Source organism: Coregonus clupeaformis, chromosome 22 (assembly GCF_020615455.1).
Source record: "Coregonus clupeaformis isolate EN_2021a chromosome 22, ASM2061545v1, whole genome shotgun sequence".
In the NCBI taxonomy this organism is placed as follows: Eukaryota; Metazoa; Chordata; class Actinopteri; order Salmoniformes; family Salmonidae; genus Coregonus; species Coregonus clupeaformis.
The window spans coordinates 114680-136974 of record NC_059213.1 but is presented as its reverse complement, the minus strand read 5'-3'; the positions used below and the strand labels follow the sequence as shown (position 1 = coordinate 136974).

The 22295-nt window shown below is 45.0% G+C and overlaps 1 protein-coding gene across 1 annotated transcript; it reads right to left on the bottom strand.

Annotated features, from left to right (window-relative positions):
• Positions 1–2318: 2318 nt before the first annotated feature.
• rnf150a (ring finger protein 150a) lies at positions 2319–21632 on the bottom strand. The gene is made up of 7 exons (XM_041843242.2): positions 20904–21632; positions 10986–11236; positions 9064–9135; positions 8521–8603; positions 8130–8226; positions 7772–7997; positions 2319–3670 (listed from the first exon to the last, which is right to left on the bottom strand). The coding sequence occupies exons 1-7, from the start codon at positions 21355–21357 to the stop codon at positions 3552–3554; spliced, it is 1302 nt and encodes a 433-aa protein (XP_041699176.1). The 5' UTR covers positions 21358–21632; the 3' UTR covers positions 2319–3551.
• Between the last annotated feature and the right edge of the window lie 663 nt (positions 21633–22295).

Below are 22295 nucleotides of genomic sequence, written 5' to 3'. Positions count from 1 at the left end.
ATTTCAACATTCTCCCATAGATTCTGTAATCCTTCTCTGATTGACAAGGACAGGGGGGATTATGGGTAATATGAGCTTCTTACATAACTGGGAGTTGATTGGTTGGCGACCTAAAGGGACCAATGATTAAATGAACGAACACATAGTAAGGAAGAGAAACCCAGTATCAAATTGTAGATAGTCAATGAAAACAGTGATCTTGTGCTTTTTCATGCAGATTTTAGCCTGAAAATCTAATCTAAATGGCATATTAAAGCAATTTAAGATGATCAGCTGTTGGGGAGAAAGTACACATTTGTAAATAAATCAATGTGTTGAAAACCTTGAGGGGACTCCAAAGGAAAGAGGAATCAAACTCTAATAAAAAATGGCCTTTGATACAATTACAGTGCAGCAATCAAAATCAGGGGAGGAAGGACATAAACCATGAGTTAATAAATCAAATTCAAAATGCATCAGCATTACCAGTGAGCTCTTGAAACCAGGCAACTATTCGCTCTACTCCATTTCTCCTGGACTGTAAACATTTCCTCCATTTTCTTTTTCTTACAAAAAATAAACTTATTTTCATATTAAAATAAATGCCGTTCAGACGACTTTCGTTTCCCTACACGGATGTACAAAAAAACAGCCATTTTGAAATTCATCATAGGAAGAAAAAAATAGTTTTATCCTCAGAAGAAATGACTAAGAGGTACAAACTATCTGCAACAGGGTTTAGTCAACTCTTTCATAATGAATTCACAGTCAACCAAAGCCATAACCAATGCATGGTATTCCTTTGCCAGGAGCTATTGCTCTCCATGGACCGGTTGCCTCCCACAATGTACCAATGTTCCAGCATACCAGGGCTGTTGCCCTAGGTCTGGGATTTCCGAGACTAAGGTCTATCTAATACACCGACTTCAGATATACACTACCGTTCAAAAGTTTGGTGTCACTTAGAAATGTCCTTGTTTTCAAAAGAAAAGCAATATTTTTGTCCATTACAATAACATCAAATTGATCAGAAATACAGTGTAGACATTGTTAATGTTGTAAATGGCTATTGTAGCTGGAAACGGCTGATTTTTTTATGGAATATCTACACAGGCGTACAGAGGCCCATTATCAGCAACCATCAGTCCTGTGTTCCAATGGCACGTTGTGTTTGCAAATCCAAGTTTATCATTTTAAAAGGCTAATTGATCATTAGAAAACCCTTTTGCAATTATGTTAGCATAGCTGAAAACTGTTGTGCTGATTAAAGAAGCAATAAAACTGGCCTTCTTGAGACTAGTTGAGTATCTGGAGCATCAGCAATTGTGGGTTCGATTACTGGCTCAAAACGGCCAAAAACAAATAACTTTCTTCTGAAACTCGTCAGTCTATTCTTGTTCTGAGAAATGAAGGCTATTCCATGCGAGAAATTGCCAAGAAACTGAAGATCTCGGACAACGCTGTGTATTACTCCCTTCACAGAACAGCGCAAACTGGCTCTAACCAGAATAGAAAGAGGAGTGGGAGGCCCCGGTGCACAACTGAGCAAGAGGACAAATACCTTAGAGTGTCTAGTTTGTCATATCTCAGACTGCCCATCTTAATCTTTTCTTTTGGCCAGTCTGAGATATGGCTTTTTCTTTGCAACTCTGCCTAGAAGGTCAGCATCCCGGAGTCGCCTCTTCACTGTTGACGTTGAGACTGTTGTTTTGCGGGTACTATTTAATGAAGCTGCCAGTTGAGGACCTGTGAGGCATCTGTTTCTCAAACTAGACACTAATGTATTTGTCCTCTTGCTCAGTTGTGCACTGGGGCCTCCCACTCCTCTTTCTATTCTGGTTAGAGCCAGTTTGCGCTGTTCTGTGAAGGGATTATTACACAGCGTTGTACGAGATCTTCAGTTTCTTGGCAATTTCTCATATGGAATAGCCTTCATTTCTCAGAACAAGAATAGACTGACGAGTTTCAGAAGAAAGTTATTTGTTTATGGCCATTTTGATCCCGTAATCGAACCCACAATTGCTGATGCTCCAGATACTCAACTAGTCTCAAGAAGGCCAGTTTTATTGCTTCTTTAAATCAGCACAACAGTTTTCAGCTGTGCTAACATAATTGCAAAAGGGTTTTCTAATGATCAGTTAGCATTTTAAAATGATAAACTTGGATTTGCAAACACAACGTGCCATTGGAACACAGGACTGATGGTTGCTGATAATGGGCCTCTGTACGCCTATATAGATATTCCATTAAAAATCAGCCGTTTCCAGCTACAATAGCCATTTACAACATTAACAATGTCTACACTGTATTTCGGATCAATTTGATGTTATTTTAATGGACAAAAAAATTGCTTTTCTTTCAAAAACAAGGACAGACATTTCTAAGTGACCCCAACTTTTTAAACGGTAGTGTAGCAAAATGTTATTTACTTTTAAATCGACAGACAACTTCGATGTGATTTTCACTACCCAACCAATGGGTGAAATCAACACACCCACAATGCCATCTCGCTTTGTCTTCTAGAAACAGAAGCAACATCAATACAAAAAAACTAAACTGCAAGAGCTTGGCACAGCACTGCAGACACATTATGTTAGGTAACAGACGATTTCACCACATGCTATTGGGTGGCTCGACTGGGAGATGACATGACATTAAAATTGAATTAAATTCCCATCAGCCACTACAATAGCCTCCTGTGTTGAGTTACTGGTGGTGCTAATAAAGCGATGAAACAGGACAGTAGCTGACTGGCTGACATCATCACTACAAATCTCCATTACTGTGGGCTGTGACTGTCGACTGGTGGGGTAAAACAAACTCTTGGTTGTTTAGATTGTCTCCACAACACATGGTGTACAGTACTTCAGAAGTGGAAAAAACTATAGTCCCTAAATGAAGGATAAGGATGCAATTTAACAATCTGATATTTAGAAATGCTTGACAATATGTGCATAATGTAAATGCTACAATACCAACAATGTTGAATGTTATTGAAATTATTTCAAGCAGAGATGGTGAAAAAACATCTGCTTCAAGTTTACCACAAGTAAATGCTGGTCACTCAAAACACGCACTAACTGTTTTTGACACTCAAAGCCCATGCTGCAGGAGGCTTATATTGACCATATATAGATAGATAGATATTCCTATAACTAGATGTAAAGATTTCCGTGTTTCATTCTGGAATACGTTGGCAGTGATGATCTCGTAGAAAGAAATCAAAATGTCACAGAGTCAATAAAGTGATGGTGACATGGAGACAACTAACAGAGGTGCCCCCAGTCCAGAGGCTAATAACAAGAGCTGTGATTGGCTGCCTGGTTTCCATGGCTACTGAACGTGACTGTAGTCAGAAAAGTGAGGCAGGACAGGAGGAACCATAGTTGGGAGTAGATGAGGCAGTGGGGACAGATAGGTGTGTTGCACTGCTATGGGTTCTATTGCTTGGTTGTCTCTTATTTATTTGGAGCCACTACCTCCCATCAGGGGGACAGGCGCTGCACCTTCGGTCTCGTTTCTCATCTCCATGGCAACCCTGTGAGCTTCCTTCCTGCTTGGCTCTGATTGGCTCAGGACTTGGCCTCGTCACGGTCGTGCCCGAGGGAGAGCTCCATGTCAGACAGACCCACCTCCACAGCCAGGATGAGGGAGGTGTCCGAGTCGCTGCTCAGTGGGGGCTGGTGCTCACCTGCAGGGAGAGAGAGACCGGTCAGCACAGACACAACATGGTGGTCACCTTTAAAGAGACGGAGATACAGGTAAACCTGAATGGACCCAAAATGGCAATTAATTTGCAGCAGCAGAGACAAGATGAGGCTACTGATGAGGGCTTATCGCAGGGAACCTGACAAGAGATGTAAACTGCTCTGTAAATGCTGTGATGTCCACTTGACCAAAGACACACTGCACTACACAGGGTCTTAGGAGATAGTTGTTGTCATGTGGTGTTGCTACCATGCTGTGTTGTCGTGTTGCTGCCATGCTGTGTTGTTGTCTTAGGTCTCTCTTTGTGTAGTGTTGTGGTGTCTCTTGTCATGATGTGTGTTTTGTCCTATATTTATATTTTAATCCCAGCCCTCATCCCCGCAGGAGGCCTTTCGCCTTTTGGTAGGCCGTCATTGTAAATAAGAATTTGTTCTTAACTGACTTGCCTAGTTAAATAAAGGTTAAATAAAAATGAATAGCAGTACTACACAGTCAGATGAATAGAAAACAACTAGAGAAGTACATGGGACCATCAATCTACTTCCAGCGACTAGTAGTCCCACTCCCACTCTGACACAACATGGAAACAACTCACAGATGCTCTCTATGGACTAACACCACTCCTGTCCCACTTTACAGCAGCAAATCAAGCCTTGCTGTAGCACGGTCCAAAGTGAAGGATAACCGTAATAAGTTAACAGACAGCGGTCGTTGTTCACGCTGGCGGGCATAGCGTGCACAGCGATCTGTCACTGCAACACGGCAATTCAGCAGAACCCTGATAGATCAGCTCGTTCATCTCGGGGCGGTTGTCTGGCGGCGCCGTTAGCTGGTTAGCGCCACGACAAACAAACAACAGAACTCCCATTAACTCCGAGCTAATTGATGCAGGAAGAACACAGACTGTGTGACGGGCTGATAATGAGTCTCGCTTGACAACCAACACAACAGAACTAAACAGTGTGTGTGTGTGTGTGTGTGTGTGTGTGTGTTAATTACACATCATCCATTTCCAAATGCACTGGCAGAAGCTATTTGAATTATTTAGTAAAAGTGGAACTAATTTTACAACCATACAAGTTGTAAGCAGGCACCAAACATGAGCTGCATCCTCAAGGAGGTAATGACAAGGCCAACATAATACTAATATATAACGGTTAAATCCTGTCTGTCCATGGCTCCATTTTGTCATGGTTCCATAAAGGCTTGGAGGGGGAGAGAGGGCAGGGAGTCTGGGAGCGTGTCCTGAAACAGAGAGAGACTGGTGAGGAACAGAGAGAGACTGGTGAGGAACAGAGAGAGACTGGTGAGGAACAGAGAGAGACTGGTGAGCAACAGAGAGAGACTGGTGAGGAACAGAGAGAGACTGGCGAGCAACAGAGAGAGACTGGTGAGGAACAGAGAGAGACTGGTGAGCAACAGAGAGAGACTGGTGAGGAACAGAGAGAGACTGGTGAGGAACAGAGAGAGACTGGTGAGGAACAGAGAGAGACTGGTGAGGAACAGAGAGAGAGACTGGTGAGGAACAGAGAGAGACTGGTGAGGAACAGAGAGAGACTGGTGAGAGGAGGAGAGGTTAAGGCTTGTGTTAGACAAGAGCTACTGACACTCTCCTAAGGTAGAGAGAGAGGAGAGAGAGAGGGAGAGAGAGAGACAAGAGAGAGCGACAAGAAAGAAAGAGAGGGAGACTGATAAAGAGAGAAACTGACAGTCTGAATGTTATTGGGAGAGAGAGGAAGAAGCAGAAGGGAGGAGAGAGAGGCAGGGAGGGGAAGAAAGTGTGTCTCTGAGTGTGTGCCCGCCCCTGTAACCATGACAACCCCTCCAGATGGCCAGGGTTGATGTGTGTCCAGTGGGGGTCAGCTATCACCGGGAGGAGCCAGAACCCTGTCTCAGCACTGCAGACTGGCTCTAGCTCTGGCAGACAGGCGAACACAGACACACATCTCATCATCTATTCTCCACAGACACACACACCTCATCATAATCCTCTTAAAAGCCAGGAGCCTCTGTTAGCAACGCTACCTAACTATAATAACATCACTAGGGAGATCAGGTAGGAAAGACCAGGAGCGTTGGTATGACTCAGCTACTTGGAGGCTTTATTGTCCTGTATGACTCAACATGAACAGATCTGCTGGTTGTCACTACAAAGCAGGTTCAAGGAGTTAACCAGCTAACTGCCTGAATATTCTAAAATATTTTTTTTGTTTGTTTATAAAGATAAGCTTGAAATGGGCATGGTCTAATTGATTCAACAACTAGAAACACATATCTAAAACGTAGCTTTCTTAATGAACCAGAAAATAAAAACTGTTATTTCTGGTTATTTATCAAAGTTAGCTGGCTAACTCGTCCTACTTTGTAGTATACCCCTCAGACATGCTACGTTACTCTTCGAGGGGAGTGCTGATCTAGGATCAGTTTTGCAGTTTCGATCATAGTAAATCCAATGATATGTACTGCCCTCCTATTCTGAGACACTGTGAATATGGGCCCTGCGCTTTTTTTCTCCCTACACCAACATTCCCCTCCCTTTACTGCCTATACTGCAGTAAGCTATCGTGCTGGTGACAGCCAGGCTACAATAAGGCTAATGTGGCGCCTTACGATAAATAGGCCTTGAGTGGCAGTACTGCCATGCCATTCCATAAGCAATGACTCAGCCAGATTGGGCTCTGCGTTTTGCGCAACCCACAAATCATTCCCCCTGACAACGCATATCCATTCAGGGGCTTACAATAAACAGCAGGTGGGGAATTTTGAATACGCACCGGGATGGAACCGAGAAAGCTAATATTTAACACAAGGTAGGTGTGACAGAAATGCCAAGGCTCAAAAAGGGAACAAGCTGTTCACAGTTGAAAGACATACAGGCATGTAAACTCAGTGTAAAAAGGGTTCAACTACCTTGAAGGTAGAACATTGACTGGCATTCATGGGTGCGCAAGAAGTCAGCTTGTGTTATGGGAATGAGGTTTCTAATGTTTTGAATGGGCTTAGCAACTTGACGCTGCCCAAAGTGTTTAACAGGTCTTTAAGGTACAGTAGAGGCCTCTGGAAGCTAATAAGACGCTGTCACAAAGGCAGCATTAACTTGTTCCATTGGCACGAGAGGCGAGCGTTTTGGTCGGCAGCCGTGCCAACTGCAGGTGGAATTTCAGCACGGTGGGCAGGACCGGAAGTGGGCCGTGCCAGCGTCAACACACTCCTGCGCCACTCTCCGGGCCGACACACACGTGCGCACACACACACACACTAACAAGTGCCATATGCTAACCAGCTGTTCGCAAACAAGCTAACTCAATAAACACAATGTGCCTATCAACGGCTCAGTGCTGTACTGCCTTTATGCTAGGAACTTGCTAATAGCAAGCACGGCAACCTTAAAACATACTCCGATGCTACGTATGTAAACCATGCCAATGCATTTGGGTTAGCTTGTGACTTTGAAAAGAAGGGAGCACTATTCCTTCTCTCCTGCTCCGGCCAGGGACTGGATTCAGGGAACAGTAAAGCAGGTGGCTGATGGCCTAGTTTCGGCCCTGGTCTAGCTACGCCAGTACAGGGCTGCATTTGAAATGGTACCCTATTCCCTATATAGTGCACTACTTTTGACCAGAGCCCTATGACCCCTGGCCAGAAATAGTGCGCTATATAGGGAATACGGTGCCATTTCAACACACGTGTGAAGAACCAGGACATTGTGCTCTGTTAGAGAGAGCAACTACTCTCTGTTCTGGTGGATACAGAGGGGACACTGTGGTCTATTTCAGAATACAGTGCTCCTTTTACATCCCACCATAGCACAACTCTGAACATGACAGGTATGGGGGAGTGTTCTGGTGTGAGTTCACTGGTCTGTGTTGAGGAAGTACAGGTTAGTTGAAGAAGTTCTGTTAGTGCGGGGATGGAACCAAAGCATAGGCGTGAGTGTGTGTGTGTGAGAGTGTGTTACATGTATATGCGTATATCTGTGTGTGTGTGTGTGTGTATGCGCATATGTTTGAATGCATTTGTGTGTGTGTGTGTGTGTGTGTGTGTGTGTGCGCGCGCAGGTGCATAGGTGTGTGTCTATACTCACTGCTGGCGATGTGTCGGCTGTCCCCGGCCTGTGGTAGTGTCTCGTGGGCGTCGTGGTAGACCTGTGGCAGCCCTATCGTCCTTTCCATGTCCATGGGGTCCAGCACCACCGAGCTCTCCTCCCCGTTCACCGTGATGTCACTGGCCCCTGTGATGGGGTTGGTGGGCGGGCCTCCCACTGACATCTCATAGTCTGGCGGAATGTCATCCCCACAGTCAAAGTTGGGCTGGGGGAAATCAATCAATCAAATATAAATAAAAACCTCACTTTCCAAAAATAGAATCTCTCCAGGACCAGTGTTGGGAATGAAAGAGAGACGGATAGATTTTGAAACTGGAAAGAAATAAAGACTCCTTACAGGTATCCCCAGTGCTTTGAGGATGTTCATTTTACACATGGGACAGGTCCGGTGGTCCAGAAGCCAGGGGTCCACACAGCTTTTATGGAAGACGTGCCTGAGGACAGAGTCACACACACAAATACGCACACACAGAAACACACACACACACACACATATATCAAATCAACCAGCCTTGATGATGTGATCCATAGTCACAGTCTCCTTGGTAACATAGCATCACTCATCATCTTCTCCTTATCCTCTCAGTTACAGAACAGTATATTATTGTAGCATATTAAATGACTGCCAATCATTCCCAATAGACCTACTGCAACACATGATCTATAGGAGACAATGATAGTAATGTGTGTCAATGTGTCTGCTCTCTCTATAGGAGAGGCTGTCGTACCTGCATGGCAATATCCTTACAACATCATTCGCTTTATAGCCCTCGATGCACACAGCACAGTTGTCAAAGTCAGACTCCGTTTCCTAGAACACCAAACACACAGGAGACATTTGGTTGGTTGTCTAGCCTCATTTTCATTTCCTGGAAGGTGAATAAAGTGGAGCGGATCAAAAGCCATGCAGCGTGTATAATTAATTACAATTAAAAACACACACACACGCCAAAACACACACACAAAATTAAAATGAGTCAGTCATTATCATTGGGCTGATGGAAGTTCATTATCAAATGCTGTGGTTAGCAGGAGCGTGGGGAAACGGTTCCCTTCGGTTTAAAACCCTACAATCAAGGTCATATCTACTTAAATAGTTCGTTTTGGTAACACTTTACATGCGTGGGGTCTAAACATAAGGTATTCACACCCCCTTTATGAAACCAGTCATGAAACCTTTAGGAGTTTGGCAGGTATCATTCATAACAACCTTCGTAACACATTTATCCAACATCATAGAAGGGGTTAGTAAAGTATGCAGCCAGGTCTACCTTGTCTCCTTTCCTGATGGTTCGTACTTGGAGCTTACTGATGGCCTTCTTGGCTGCGTCTCCGAGACGTCTCTGCTCATAGAAGATCAAAGAACAACAAAGAAGGTGGGGGAAAGATAAGCAACTGAACCTGGCAACCCAAAAGAGAGAAAAGAATGTCTGGAATTGTTGAGAGATAGAGAGCTAAAGGCATGACGGAGAGAGAGAGAGAGATTGAGTGGATGATAGATAGATACTAAGAGACACTGAGAGAAAGGTAGGCTGCTAACCCTCGCTATCTAGGTTTACTCTCACAGTGGAAAAAAAACGCATTAGATCAGGCCACTGCCCACAGCTGCTCTCAATCAATCTTCAAGGAAAGTCGTTGTGACATCAACAGAGAACAGATTTGTGGTTTCAGGCCTGGCGAGTTCTTGGAGTGAACCACAATTCAACTCCAGCAGGTACAAAAAACAAAAAAATATCACCATGGCGCCCATTCCCCTTGACAACCCATGTGGTCATCTATAACGGTTGTGTCAACATCGTCCAGGGAGACGGTGCACTATTAGAAGGGTCCCAATAGGGTTTGTCGGCTGTCCCCAAAGGAAAACCCTTTTTGGTTCCAGGTAGAACCTTTTTGGTTCCAGGTAGGACCCTTTTTGGTTCCAGGTAGGACCCTTTTTGGTTCCAGGTAGGACCCTTTTTGGTTCCAGGTAGGACCCTTTTTGGTTCCAGGTAGGACCCTTTTTGGTTCCAGGTAGGACCCTTTTTGGTTCCAGGTAGGACCCTTTTTGGTTCCAGGTAGGACCCTTTTTGGTTCCAGGTAGGACCCTTTTTGGTTCCAGGTAGGACCCTTTTTGGTTCCAGGTAGGACCCTTTTTGGTTCCAGGTAGAACCCTTTTTGGTTCCAAGTAGGACCCTTTTTGATTCCAAGTAGGACCCTTTTTGGTTCCAAGTAGGACCCTTTTTGGTTCCAAGTAGGACCCTTTTTGGTTCCAGGTAGAACCCTTTTTTCCTTTTTACCCCCTTTTTCTCCCCAATTTCGTGATATCCAATTGGTAGTTACAGTCTTGTCCCATCGCTGCAACTCCCGTACGGACACGGGAGAGGCGAAGGTCGAGAGTCATGCATCCTCCGAAACAGAACCCAACCGAGCCGCATTGCTTCTTGACACAGTGCCCGCTTAACCCGGAAGCCAGCCGCACCAATGTGCCGGAGGAAACACCGTACACCTGGCGACCGAGTCAGCGTGCACTGCGCCCGGCCCGCCACAGGAGTCGCTAGTGCGCGATGGGACAAGAACATCCCTGCCGGCCAAACCTTCCCCTACCCTGGACGGCGCTGGGCCAATTGTGCGCCACCCCATAGGTCTCCCGGTTGCGGCCGGCTGCAGTAGAACCCTTTTTGGTTCCACTTAGACCACTCTGTAGAATAGAAAAGGTTCTACATGCAACCAAAAGGGTTCTACCTGGAACCAAAAGGGTTCTCCCTGCAACCAAAAAGGGTTCTTCAAAGGGTTCTCCTATGGGGACAGCCGAAGAACCCTTTAAGGTTCTAGATAGCACCTTTTTCTCTAAGAGTGTGGGCCACGGTGTGTGCATTGACTACACTGTCTAAGTGGCAGACCCGGCTCGGTTGACGGTCCAACAGGTTTCCGCTAGCTAACCCAGCTGTCGGGCTATTTTTAATTTTGGCCTTCATTTCTGGAAGGAACAACCAGGGAAAGGTTTAGAGAAGATGAATCAGATGATTCACCTCAGGGAAAGCAAATGCTCTACATATAGACATAGAAAAAGTATGTTCATACTGTGGTCAAACTGCTAGTTTACGCTGTCATTACAGTCATATCGTAACTGGTAGCGGTCGCGAGCATTGTGTGTGTGTGTGTGTGTGTGTGTGTACAAATGTGTACATTCATGCGTCTGTACAGTGAACCATACCTGGTTGCGGTCCCGAGCGTTGGCATATCTGAACCGCTGTATATAGTAGAAGATGAGCCATGCCAGGGAGATAATCATCAGGACGATGAAGGAGATGGAGACGAACACCACCGACGTTCTGCTCACGTACTTCTGAAGGTTCCTCGTTCCTATGGTGATGTGCATGGTCACCGTGACGTTGCGTTGTAGTAGAGCGGCGATCTCCCGACCTTTGGGTTCCGGAATCATGATCGCCACGATATCCCCCGTACCTGTTGGAATTTCCAGGTGAACCAAAAGGAGAGGAGTCGTTGGTAAAGTCAATCAAATATCTATCCGGTTTATTACAAGTTGCAAAAGGGCGATATCTCCAGGACAGAGCAGAGAAAATGTCTAACTGGCCTCTTGGAGACAGGCACTTATATTCTAAATCACACAGCACCAAATGTTGTGTGAACACCAGGTGGGTAGAAAGTCAAGACAAACAGGCTGGGACTTTGTCAGCTGCTACAGATTACACGGTGTCCACAAAATGTATACAACCAACTATTGTAAATATGTTGTAGGTCATTGGAAATAAACTTACGGTAATAAAGGATTTGTTGCAACAACCTACACTTCAATATTCATGTGCCAATTATTTTATTTTTTTGGTATGGGACAGAGATCTACAACCGCATATGGCTCTTTAATTGATCCTTTGTGGCTTCATTTGATCCTATTCATTTGTATATGGTATTTGAAACCCCTCTGTGGAGGTATCAGACCCCTATTGTGTATCAGGGTTGAGCAGAACTATAAATAACCTGTATTCACAGAACACTGTCTGTAGAACACAGTGAGTAATTAGCATTAGGCTAGCCTACTGGGAGTTAATTCAGGCAGAGACAGGATGCAGCGCTAACAAAACAAACCCCTGACTCTCCATGTTTGGGTCAGAGCCCTGGGGTCCTGTTCAGAAGGGAGAAACGTTACAGATCTAGAACAAATCTGTGCCTGTCACCGAGTAAGGAATTATATCAGCTCTATTCACTAGCTGACATTTCTATCAGCAACGTTTTGAACATTTCACGTCACTGGTGTCACAATACCAGACCGCACTGATAACACAGTCCAATTGACAATTAGGTCAGGCCCAGCTGCCACTAAAAAGGTTTGATCGGTAACTCAAACACCATTTAGGGTCAAGCAAAGTACACCCCCCCCCCACCCCACCCCGGCACTCTACAAGGGAACATAATTTCATAGCAAAGCCATTAGTTCACACCACCAGACAGTCAACAGAGCGGAAAACCAAGGATCTTTCAACACTTTCACAACTGAGTTGAAGGTTGTTGAGTTGGATGTTATCAATGTCATGAACAACAGAGGTGTCACTTTAACACTTTGTGTCTTAACACTATGTCCCCTTCAGTTAACCCCTTTCAGAGTTGAAACCAACAAGTCCAGACAGGGCCTCCCACCAGAGATTGCCCTCATCCTCACCTCTCAGCTAGCCCCTCTCCCTCTGGCCTTTGACCAGACACCTCACACAATCACCAACCGTCACACCAAAAGTTACTTCAGCTTCGATATACCCTTTCTCCACACATAAAATAATAATTACAGTGATAGAATATCCTTCAAGTAGGCTAAGTCCTAAGTCAACACACTAAATAACACAATCGATTCCCCTCAAGATTTCAAAATGGCCGCCATTCATGTTCATAAGAAGCAGGCCAAAAAGCTTCAGCGAGGCAAGACTCGGAGTGACATAACGTGCAGCTATGTACTGCCTGCCTGTCTATCGAACACGGACACACTTTAACCACTGTGTGAAGCATTGGGAAGTGAGGTGAGAGAGTGGTAGATAGGCTATCCTTCCTATCAGATGTGTCTGAGTGCTTTAAAAACCCTGACAAGAGATTGCACTCCATGGACACTCCATCTGCAGCCACACATTGAGGTGGGATGATGTTTGTGTGAAGGGCATTAGTGACTCAATAGCCTTTGGAACTCGGTGACATAATTTCCTATAGGACTCTGCGGCCTTGTTACCGTGGCGTCTGTGTGGAGCCACAGGAACACAGAAGCCCCAGGGTGCTTCACTTCTTCACTCCATCTATCAGTCATTTCTAAAAGGAGAGGCTCATTCACTCTGCCACCACCGCCGCCCGGGCAGCCCGCCAGCCACAGGGCATTGTGGGATACCCTCCCTCGGCACCCGACGGAGGTCTGAGAGTGGACAAGGCCATTATATCACCATACCCTGGGGATGGATAGAGAGAGAAAGAAAGAAAAAGAGAAAAAGAGAGAGAAAGAGAGAGAGAGAAGGAGCGCTGGTGCCTAGCAGGTGGCGACACCATATTATCACTGCAGAATAGACAAAAACAGGTTGGAAAAAGCTGACTGAAGAAAGAAAAGTAGCTGCAAAACTTTTAACCCAAGAAAGACACAGCAAGCAGCAAGGCATCCAAAAATTGATGACTCAGTCAACCCACTCACTAATGAATCCCGGTTTAGAAAAGAACATTGGACTTTAATCCAGAGACTAAAATATATTCACTAACAAATGCGGACTTAAAACCGCCAAAAGATTGGATACGACATAGTCGGCGCGTCCATAAGGCTAGGAGAAGCTAAGCTTCCTCTAAAGTAAATTGAATGAAATTGCCAAAATTATATAGCCTAATTAGCTTACTCCTGTCTATACAGAAATACATAAAATCATTCAAAATATGCTACTATACCAGAAACTATGATTTGGCCACAGAGGATCATTAGCTTTAAAAAAATATATAAACTGTGGATTGTTTTAAACCGCATTGCCTACAGTCAGAAGGGCCCGCAATTTGGGCAGCGCGCCTGGCAAATACCACATAGATGATTGTTGAGTTGCGAATGCCAGTGAAAAGTAGAAGCCCAGCCAGGCATATTGCAATATTTCAAAATACAATTGAAGGAAAACATAGTTTGGAAAGCAAATGGCTATTGCTGTAAAGAGAAGACAATGAAAATACTAATCTGTCATTTAGTTATCAAAATACTCAATTTAATTGAGTGAACAGTATAGCCTATCTTATTGGTATCAGCGGAGAGCATCGGCCATATTCCCGGTGAGTGTGCATATTCACTCTATCGTGGTTGGGTCAGTGCCACTTGAAAGTTTGTGTTTGGACAATAATTTCCTCCTCCAGGTTAGATGGACGTCATGTATGCGTCTCTCCTTCTCATAGGCCGATTAGATGGATCAGACAACATTGTTTTTATTGATCGGTTTGTCAGTGTCAGCAGAGTAGGCTACCCTGCTAATGTCTCCAGTCATATAAAGTGTAGTAGAATTGCATGAAATGTGTTCATAAAAGGCCAACATTTTCCCATGCAAAGAAGAAACATATCTGATATAGCCTATAGCCAAGATCTACTCTAAAGCCCACGCTATACACGCTCAACAGTGATTGAGTTATATTATTAGCCTAAATTATGACTATCCAATCTAATCTAATATAATACGCCATTTAGCAGACGCTTTGATCCAAAGCGACTTACAGTCATGTGTGCATACATTTTTACGTATGGGTGGTCCCGGGGATCGAACCCACTACCCTGGCGTTACAAGCGCCATGCTCTACCAATTGAGGTACAGAGGACCATCACATTAGGAATAGTAGGCTATCTTACATTAGTATGCAAATATGATGATGCACGGAATGCTTTATAAAGGTGCATTTTTATGGTGAAAATTTGCTTCCCCAAACTTGAAACTCACACGCTGCCTATGGGATACGGCATGCACGGTATGCTAATTTTCCTTGGCAGAGTTGCATGACTCACATCTGTACGGGTCTAGCTAACAGTGAAAATAGGTAAAAATAGAGTGGGTGAAAAAGGGTGGTCAGAGGAGAGAGAAGAGATGGAGAGAGAGAATAAAACTCTGTTTCTCTGTTGGTCGCCATGGCGCCCAGGTTCATGATGCGGTCCTGAAAATGTATAAACCTAGAGGGGTGTGTGTGTGTGTGTGTGTGTGTGTGTGTGTGACGCAGGGACTGATCCCCCATGAACACCACACATTTCATATGGGAAAGGCGCAATGCATTATTATGCTCAGAAATCTCCATATGTAACGAGCTGGTCGTTTTTTGGCTTCAGATTTGCCAAATTGTTTCCCAAAAAACAAAACGACTAGACTAAATCTAATTTGGGGGGTTAAACAGCATTCTAATGAAATAAGCGCATCAGGACCGAAGAGCTCTGGAGCCAGTGTCCTGGCATAGACGGGGCCTAAATCACATTGTGATGTAACAATGAACAATGGGTAGTAGGCTGGAGGTTACTGTGTTATCCTGCATATAGGGTTTACATACAGCAAGGCACAATGCATTAGGTCCAAGGACTTGACATATAGGCCTATATGCAAGCACTCACACACACACAGTTGGCTGAATTAGCAACGACCAGAGCAGCAGCACCATGGTTTGTTTATACATAACTTAACGGTAGCCACTACAGAGTGCGTTTGTGTCAGAGCTCCTAATGCAATCACCGTCTCAATCACCGGCAGAAAAACAAGGCTGTGTGTGCACGGTAAACGGATCTCACGGCTGCTAATACTATTCCGTTAACGCTGAGCCCTACACACTGTCAAACACTACACAGCTTCAAAAAAAACATAATGGGCTTGCTAACCTAAAGACTTTTCACCCCAGATACCCTTCAACTGATATGCATGAAAAGCTGTCTGGACATGAGGGCACAATCCAACATGGATGCCGAAAGTTTAGTAGCAACACATGGCCTCAAGGAGTGGATTAACTTCTTCACCTCTATGAGCCTTGAGAACGATATGATGACCAAGGTAAGGGAACACATTGACAAAGTTCTGCGGTCTGCAAAGTTGCTTTTGCACACTGGCCATGCTTCAGCTGTTAAGTATGAGATCTTAAGTAGGTAGTGCAGAGTAGACTCAATGTTTTAGCCATCTTGACCATCTGGGTGGGCTTTGGGATTACATAGACTGGTCCCTGATCTGTTTGTGCTGTCTTGCCAACTCCTATGGTCATCGTCACGTCAATAACCATAAGAGTTGGCAAGACAGTACAAACAGATCTGGGACCAGGCTAGAAATTACAACCCAGATGAAGGAGACCAGAATACAGACACAAAGATATTCCACAAGGGGCAAGATGACATACACATTTTTTCACCACTGTCTGCAACTAGTAGGCGATTCCATTTCATTTAGAGAGCGAGAGAGAGAGAGAGAGAGAGAGAGAGAGAGAGAGAGAGAGAGAGAGAGAGAAACGATAGAACCAAAATAGCTGCTTCTAAAAATCAAAGCAGTGTGTTATATCAACCGATGGCCCGACAAGAGGCTGAACTGGACCACAATCTCTCCTCTTTGAGGACACCCTTTAGCAAGGATGGTGCATAATAAGGCAGGATGGAGCATAATAAACCAGGATGGTGCATAATATACCAGGATGGTGCATAATAAGGCAAGCCAGGGGGAATAGAGAGTGAGTGAGCAGTTTATTTTTGGAGGAAGGCGCTAACCTGTTTAGTGCTGCTGAGGATTAGCTTTTGCTAGCAGCCTTGAGGGCAGCAGAACCTGCTGTGTAGTGGATAATAGTATCTGGTTAGCTGGAATTAAACAGGCAAATGCTTGTTCAATATCAACGGTGTTAGCCTATCCAGTGAACATTTGCATAAAAATATCAAATAATGAATACATGTAGCAACCAACATTTGCATAGCCAAGATGGCCGACAAAACTGCCTAAAAAAACAAGGCCAGGAAAGAAAAACTGAAAAGATCTGACAGAGGGAGGGAGCCACGTCATATAGTAATCTAGTGATTAATTCCAGCTCTCAGAAAATGTCCTCCACATGTTCATTGCTCTCCCTCGATATTAAAGCCAGACTGCAAATGTCAAGTCTTTCATAAAGATCAGCCCTGATAGGATTCATATGTGTTCTGTCCACACAGAGGTCTGAGTGTTCTCATACAAAAAGGCCTTGTATGCTTTCTTTGTCACAGGTGGGGCCAACCAAATTAAGATGAGAGAGAGAGAGAGAACGAGAGACAAATTCTTGGCTCTCGAGTACCCTGGCCGATACAGTCCACTTCTGTTGGCTCACCGAGAGGAGGACTGTTCTTTCTCTTGCTTTCTTTTTGTCCCCCTTTCCCTCATCGTTGCACTCTTTCGTCGGTGTCCATCTCTCAATCTCGTTTTCTCTTCTCCCTCGCTTCTTTCTCTCTCTCCCGCAGTCTTGCTCTCTCCCTCCCTCCGTCTCTCTCGCCCTCCGTCTCTCCCTCCCTCCCTCCCTCCCTCCCACCCTCCGTCTCTCTCTCCCTCCCTCCCTCCGTCTCTCTCTCCCCCCTCCATCTCTCCCTCCCTCCCTCCCTCCGTCTCTCTCTCCCTCCCTCCCTCCCTCCGTCTCTCTCTCCCCTATCTCCTCTCCCTCCCTCCTCTCCCTCCGTCTCTCTCTCCCTCCCTCCCTCCGTCTCTCTCTCCCCCCTCCATCTCCAGCTCTCCCTCCCTCCATCTCTCCCTCCATCTCTCCCTCCCTCCCTCCATCTCCCTCTCTCTCTCTCCCTCCCTCCCTCCATCTCTCTCTCTCCCTCCCTCCCTCCATCTCTCTCTCTCCCTCCCTCCATCTCTCCCTCTCCCTCCATCTCTCTCTCTCCCTCCCTCCATCTCTCCCTCCATCTCTCTCTCTCTCTCTCTCTCCCTCCCTCCCTCCGTCTCGGTCTCTCTCTCAGTCTGTTCGTCTCAGGGCTGGGAGAATGAGTCGTAGCAGCCCCAGAAATAGCAGTCTCCTCTTTTCCGTAGGGACCGCCGGCCTGCTGTACCCTCTCAGTAGGTGTCCTCATGCTTCCCAGACTAAATAATTCGGAAGAGTTAGTGCATATATTATGACAACTTTTTGTGACGTTTTTGTTCACTTTGGACTTTGGTAAGGGTTTTCTCGGCTGTTCAGGCACACAAAAAATGTTCTCGAGGCAAGCCGAAGTCAGTACGCGAAGTCTACGCCCCTTCATCGGTGATTGGTCATTAGTAGGGATTCTTCAATAAAGTCTTTGTCGTCATTCAACGAGAGACGACTCATTGTCATAAAATAAAAAAAGAGACAAATACTTCACCAAACATCTTAGTTAGATGTAAAATTCAGAGACTAAGATCTCCTCAGCAAAAACTTCAAAATTAATGACAGATTTCTTGAATTAGCTTAGATTAATTCTGACTATTTTGAGGAAGTGTATACTGGCTCTGGCGTCTCAAAATGGACAAGCAGTACTATTGCCGCTTTTCTCGTTTTTCAAGCGAGGGTCTTTTAAGAGAGTTTGCAAGCACACTTGTTTGGTTCGCCTAGCCAAACTGAAGAATGCTGATGCCTTAACAGACACATCTCCTGGGCCTGTGCCAGGCAAGCAGGGAGGGCCCCAATGGGGTTCTCAGCGAGCTCGCCAGAGGTGGCCACACACCCCCCTCCTCCCTCCCCGGCTGGCCCCGTGTGTCTGAGGCGTCTGGTAGGGCCTTCCGTCGTCTCTCCTCACTTCCCCATTAGTAGCCAGCATGCTGGCACTCCACTGTCTTCCCTGTGGACGCAGATAGATTCCAAGCCCTGTACTGTCAGAGACTGCCAGTGAATGTGAACAAAGGGGTTTATATGAATGTAATTACCTGTTGTGGTCCACATGGAGTAATCGTCAGTTAAAGAGGCCAAAACGTCAACAATGGTAACCATTCCATTGACGCCAACCCTCATGGCAACCCTATCACCTGCACAGCTTGGATGCCCATACAGACACACACCACTCTGTATTGGTTGGAGGAGGTGTGTCAGTGCTGTTGCAGCAGGCTAATGCCGTTTGGCAGTGTGCTAACAGGGTGATAGGTTATGCACTGCCTGTCAGCCTATTGTGAAGGAGGGTGCTACATTTTACAGCACATCGTCAAACCAGTCGCACAGTCATGTGGTGTTATAAACACAGACATGGTTAGTTTCATTTCAATCCATTAATATGATTTGTCCCAGTAAACCGAGAGCTACAGTTTGGACAAAGGAGCATAGTCGAGCTCAAAGCGCAGGCGGGCAACCGCGCTGACACACACACACAAGTCGGAGTCATATATTAAGACTTGACTGCGTGTGAAAATATAAGGAATGTGGAGAGAAAGTATGGATCATGGATCATCAGGGATGGAGAGGAGAGGAGGTGGGTGTTTTGTGTAAGACTCATAAGATGGCCTAACCCTAGGTTTCTCCTAAGACCTTTTCCTTTGCAGCGATGGTGCAAGTTTAGTGGCCAGAGCCCACCACCATCACTACCACCAAACGGTCACTTGCAGAGGTATGGGGGCCTACCCGGCTTACATATGAAAGAGAGTGGTCTACAGTGGAAACTTGGCAGCCAGTTACCACCAGTTTTGTCTATTAAAGCCTTCTCTGTTAGCTCCAGTATTGGACCCGGGCCAGACGGAAACACCTCTGACTGAGGGATAACATACCCAACTGATTAAAATGCCCATTGGATGTGCTTGGGGGGAAACGACTGCCTCAGATATTCCCATGGACTGACTCTCCTAGCTGGCTCGTCTTAAACATGTCCACCCAACACTAAGCTGTGATAGTTAAATTAAACGCACACCATGAAATCAGATGTCTAAGAAAAGTTGTCATATTAACCGCCGCTTTCTGTAGATGTTCAAGCCAAGGCTAAACAGAGATTACTCAATTAGTACGTTTGAATTAGTCTGTCTGTCTGTCGACCCCATTAATACACTAAGTGTATTTATGGTATTTCAGTGTCACCATTGAATTGGATAGGTTTTATGAAAACAAACAAACACTCTTCCACATGCACACACTAAGTTGACAGGAGCTGTACAAATATGGATTGTCATTTGGATCTCTTGCAAAGCAGGACTCAGCTTTACAACCCAAATATGGAAATCATTTTGGGAGGAAATCTTAACTGTGCTAAATCCTTCTTCCATTAATATTGATGTCCACCTAAAACTAAAATCCTCCTACTTCCTGTCCCCTCTGCTCCTCTTTGTCCTTGATTCTTTCCTGCATGGCTCAGAGGGAGAGCAGGAGATCGACAGGCTCTAAATTGTCCCCCCAAAAAAATCTGTCTCTTCATCTCCCTCAGTTCCCTTCATCTGCACTGATTGGAACATACTTGACAAGTAAAAACAATATGGTGGAAGCTCACCATTAGGCTGGCTTTCACCTGGTCAGTTATCAGTGCTGAAGAAGGAGACGGAGCGAGGTGAGGTCAGACTTTGAGACGGTTAAGAATGAGCCGGAGAGAGAAATTACACGAGAACTAACTTACACAACAGCCTCAGCCTGGGTCTGAGCCAGTACCATGCCAAATGGTGACTCAACCTTTGGCCCAGTTCATAATCAGAATCAGCAAGAATTAGATATGGATTACAATTAGATATAGGCTAAAATGTATAGGGAATGTGTAGGACATGACAGCCTGACTGATGATCTATCCCAATGCAGTCAGGGAAACATGCATCAACAGTTTATACGAGCTGGGTGGAGACAACTCCCAGTGTCATGGTGAGTTCATGCATGGGCTATGCATCATAGTATCACCATATATATTTTACACAAGGGGCCCATTCCATTAAAAAGTAGGCCTGCATTCCAAAATCAAGTTTTGTGGAGAAAAGTTGTTCATTGATAATTATCACACAGCTAGGAGGAATGAGGAGTGATGCAGGTTTACTACTGAAAGTTTTGAGTTTGTAGCCTACTGACATGAATGCCTGGCCAGTATCCAACAGCCTAAAACAATGTGTGCCATTGCCATAACAACATGATAAGAGAGCAGAGCACTCTTAGCACAGTGATATTGTACAGTGTATCTCATACAAGAGATACAGTGCATCACAGCTTGATGAGTATGATGCATTGCTCCCCTGAAAGTGTAGTTTACCTTGATGGGGCATTGTTATGGTATCGTTGACATTAGTGGAGCCCACGTTATAAATGATGACTGCAGAAGCGTTGAGTGCAGCGACGTTGCGAATTTTATCTCTGAATGTACAATTCCCTGCAGCTATTAACGCCACCCAAGCATTGTTTTGATAAGGCAGGGGATACTTAGCGTTTGGGTCGCAAGCTTGTCTTTCTTGCAAGAGCAAAGGCATCAACACTTGCCCTCTTGCTTCTTTCTTGGGGGAGTGCTCGCCATATCTTCCACACTCAGTCTTCTCTGTTTTGATTTCTGAAGTCACGGGATCCAGATAAGTAATGTTGACAAACGCGGTGTACCATTCTTCTTTCTCCGCCACCGTAAAGTCCAGGCACAGCAAATGCACGAAGCAAAAGGATAGCAGCCATGTTGAGAGAGCTAGACTGCGGCAGGCTTGGATTAGGGACATTGTCATGTTCAGTCCGAGGATATACCGAGTGTTCCCCTCTCCACCAAGCCTAAAAGCTGCCTCTCGCTAGTAGTTTCCCCCTCTTTCCAAGCTCGACGACTACAATTTCGGACTACCCTGAAGTTGAAATACTTGAAAAGTGACTCAGCAAACCAACTGGTTAAATGTTGTTACTGGTTGTTGACAGACATCTTTTTAAACAGTTGGTTGTAACCGTGCTTCTCCGCCCTACCTTCACTACTGCTACCTAAGCGACTGGCCTGCAATGTTGTTGTCCGTCAGCTGTGCGCGCTGGACAAGCTTTCTAAACATGTGACCTGGGCGGGGCTCACGAAGAGAGTCGAAGATACTCGAACCTGTCCCCCATAATAAAGGCTAGTGTTCACCTATACAGGGATCGGCAACACGCGTCCCGCAGGCCAAAACCGGACCGTGAATGATTTTTTTTCGCCCACAAAAGTTGTTAGTAAAAAAAACACATATACATATATATATACAACTTTTGTGGGCGAAAAAAAATAAATATATATATATACACACTTTTGTTGTGGGAGATTTTAGCTATGGGTAAAAAAAGACTAAAATCATCAGGAATTCAGCAAAGATTTAGTTTAATTTAGAAAATATCTTCCCAAGTATTCCAACAAATAAAAAAAGAGACATGTGATCATGTCTCAACGTAATCAAGGTATGAAATGATTGTTATTTTCAAATACATCCTCTTCAAATACAACCGCCCCCACCACCACACAATTTACATTGGGGGTTTCAAATTACAGGTTAATATTGTCAAGACACATTGCAGAAAAATAACATGATCATAGCCGTGGGTCTGTGACCTGTAATCAAGTAAACAACATTGCCCTCTGCTGGGAAAATATTGTGATTACATATTGCAAGCATATCGTACTGAGTTCTAAAAAGTTATTCAAGTGACCTAAAGA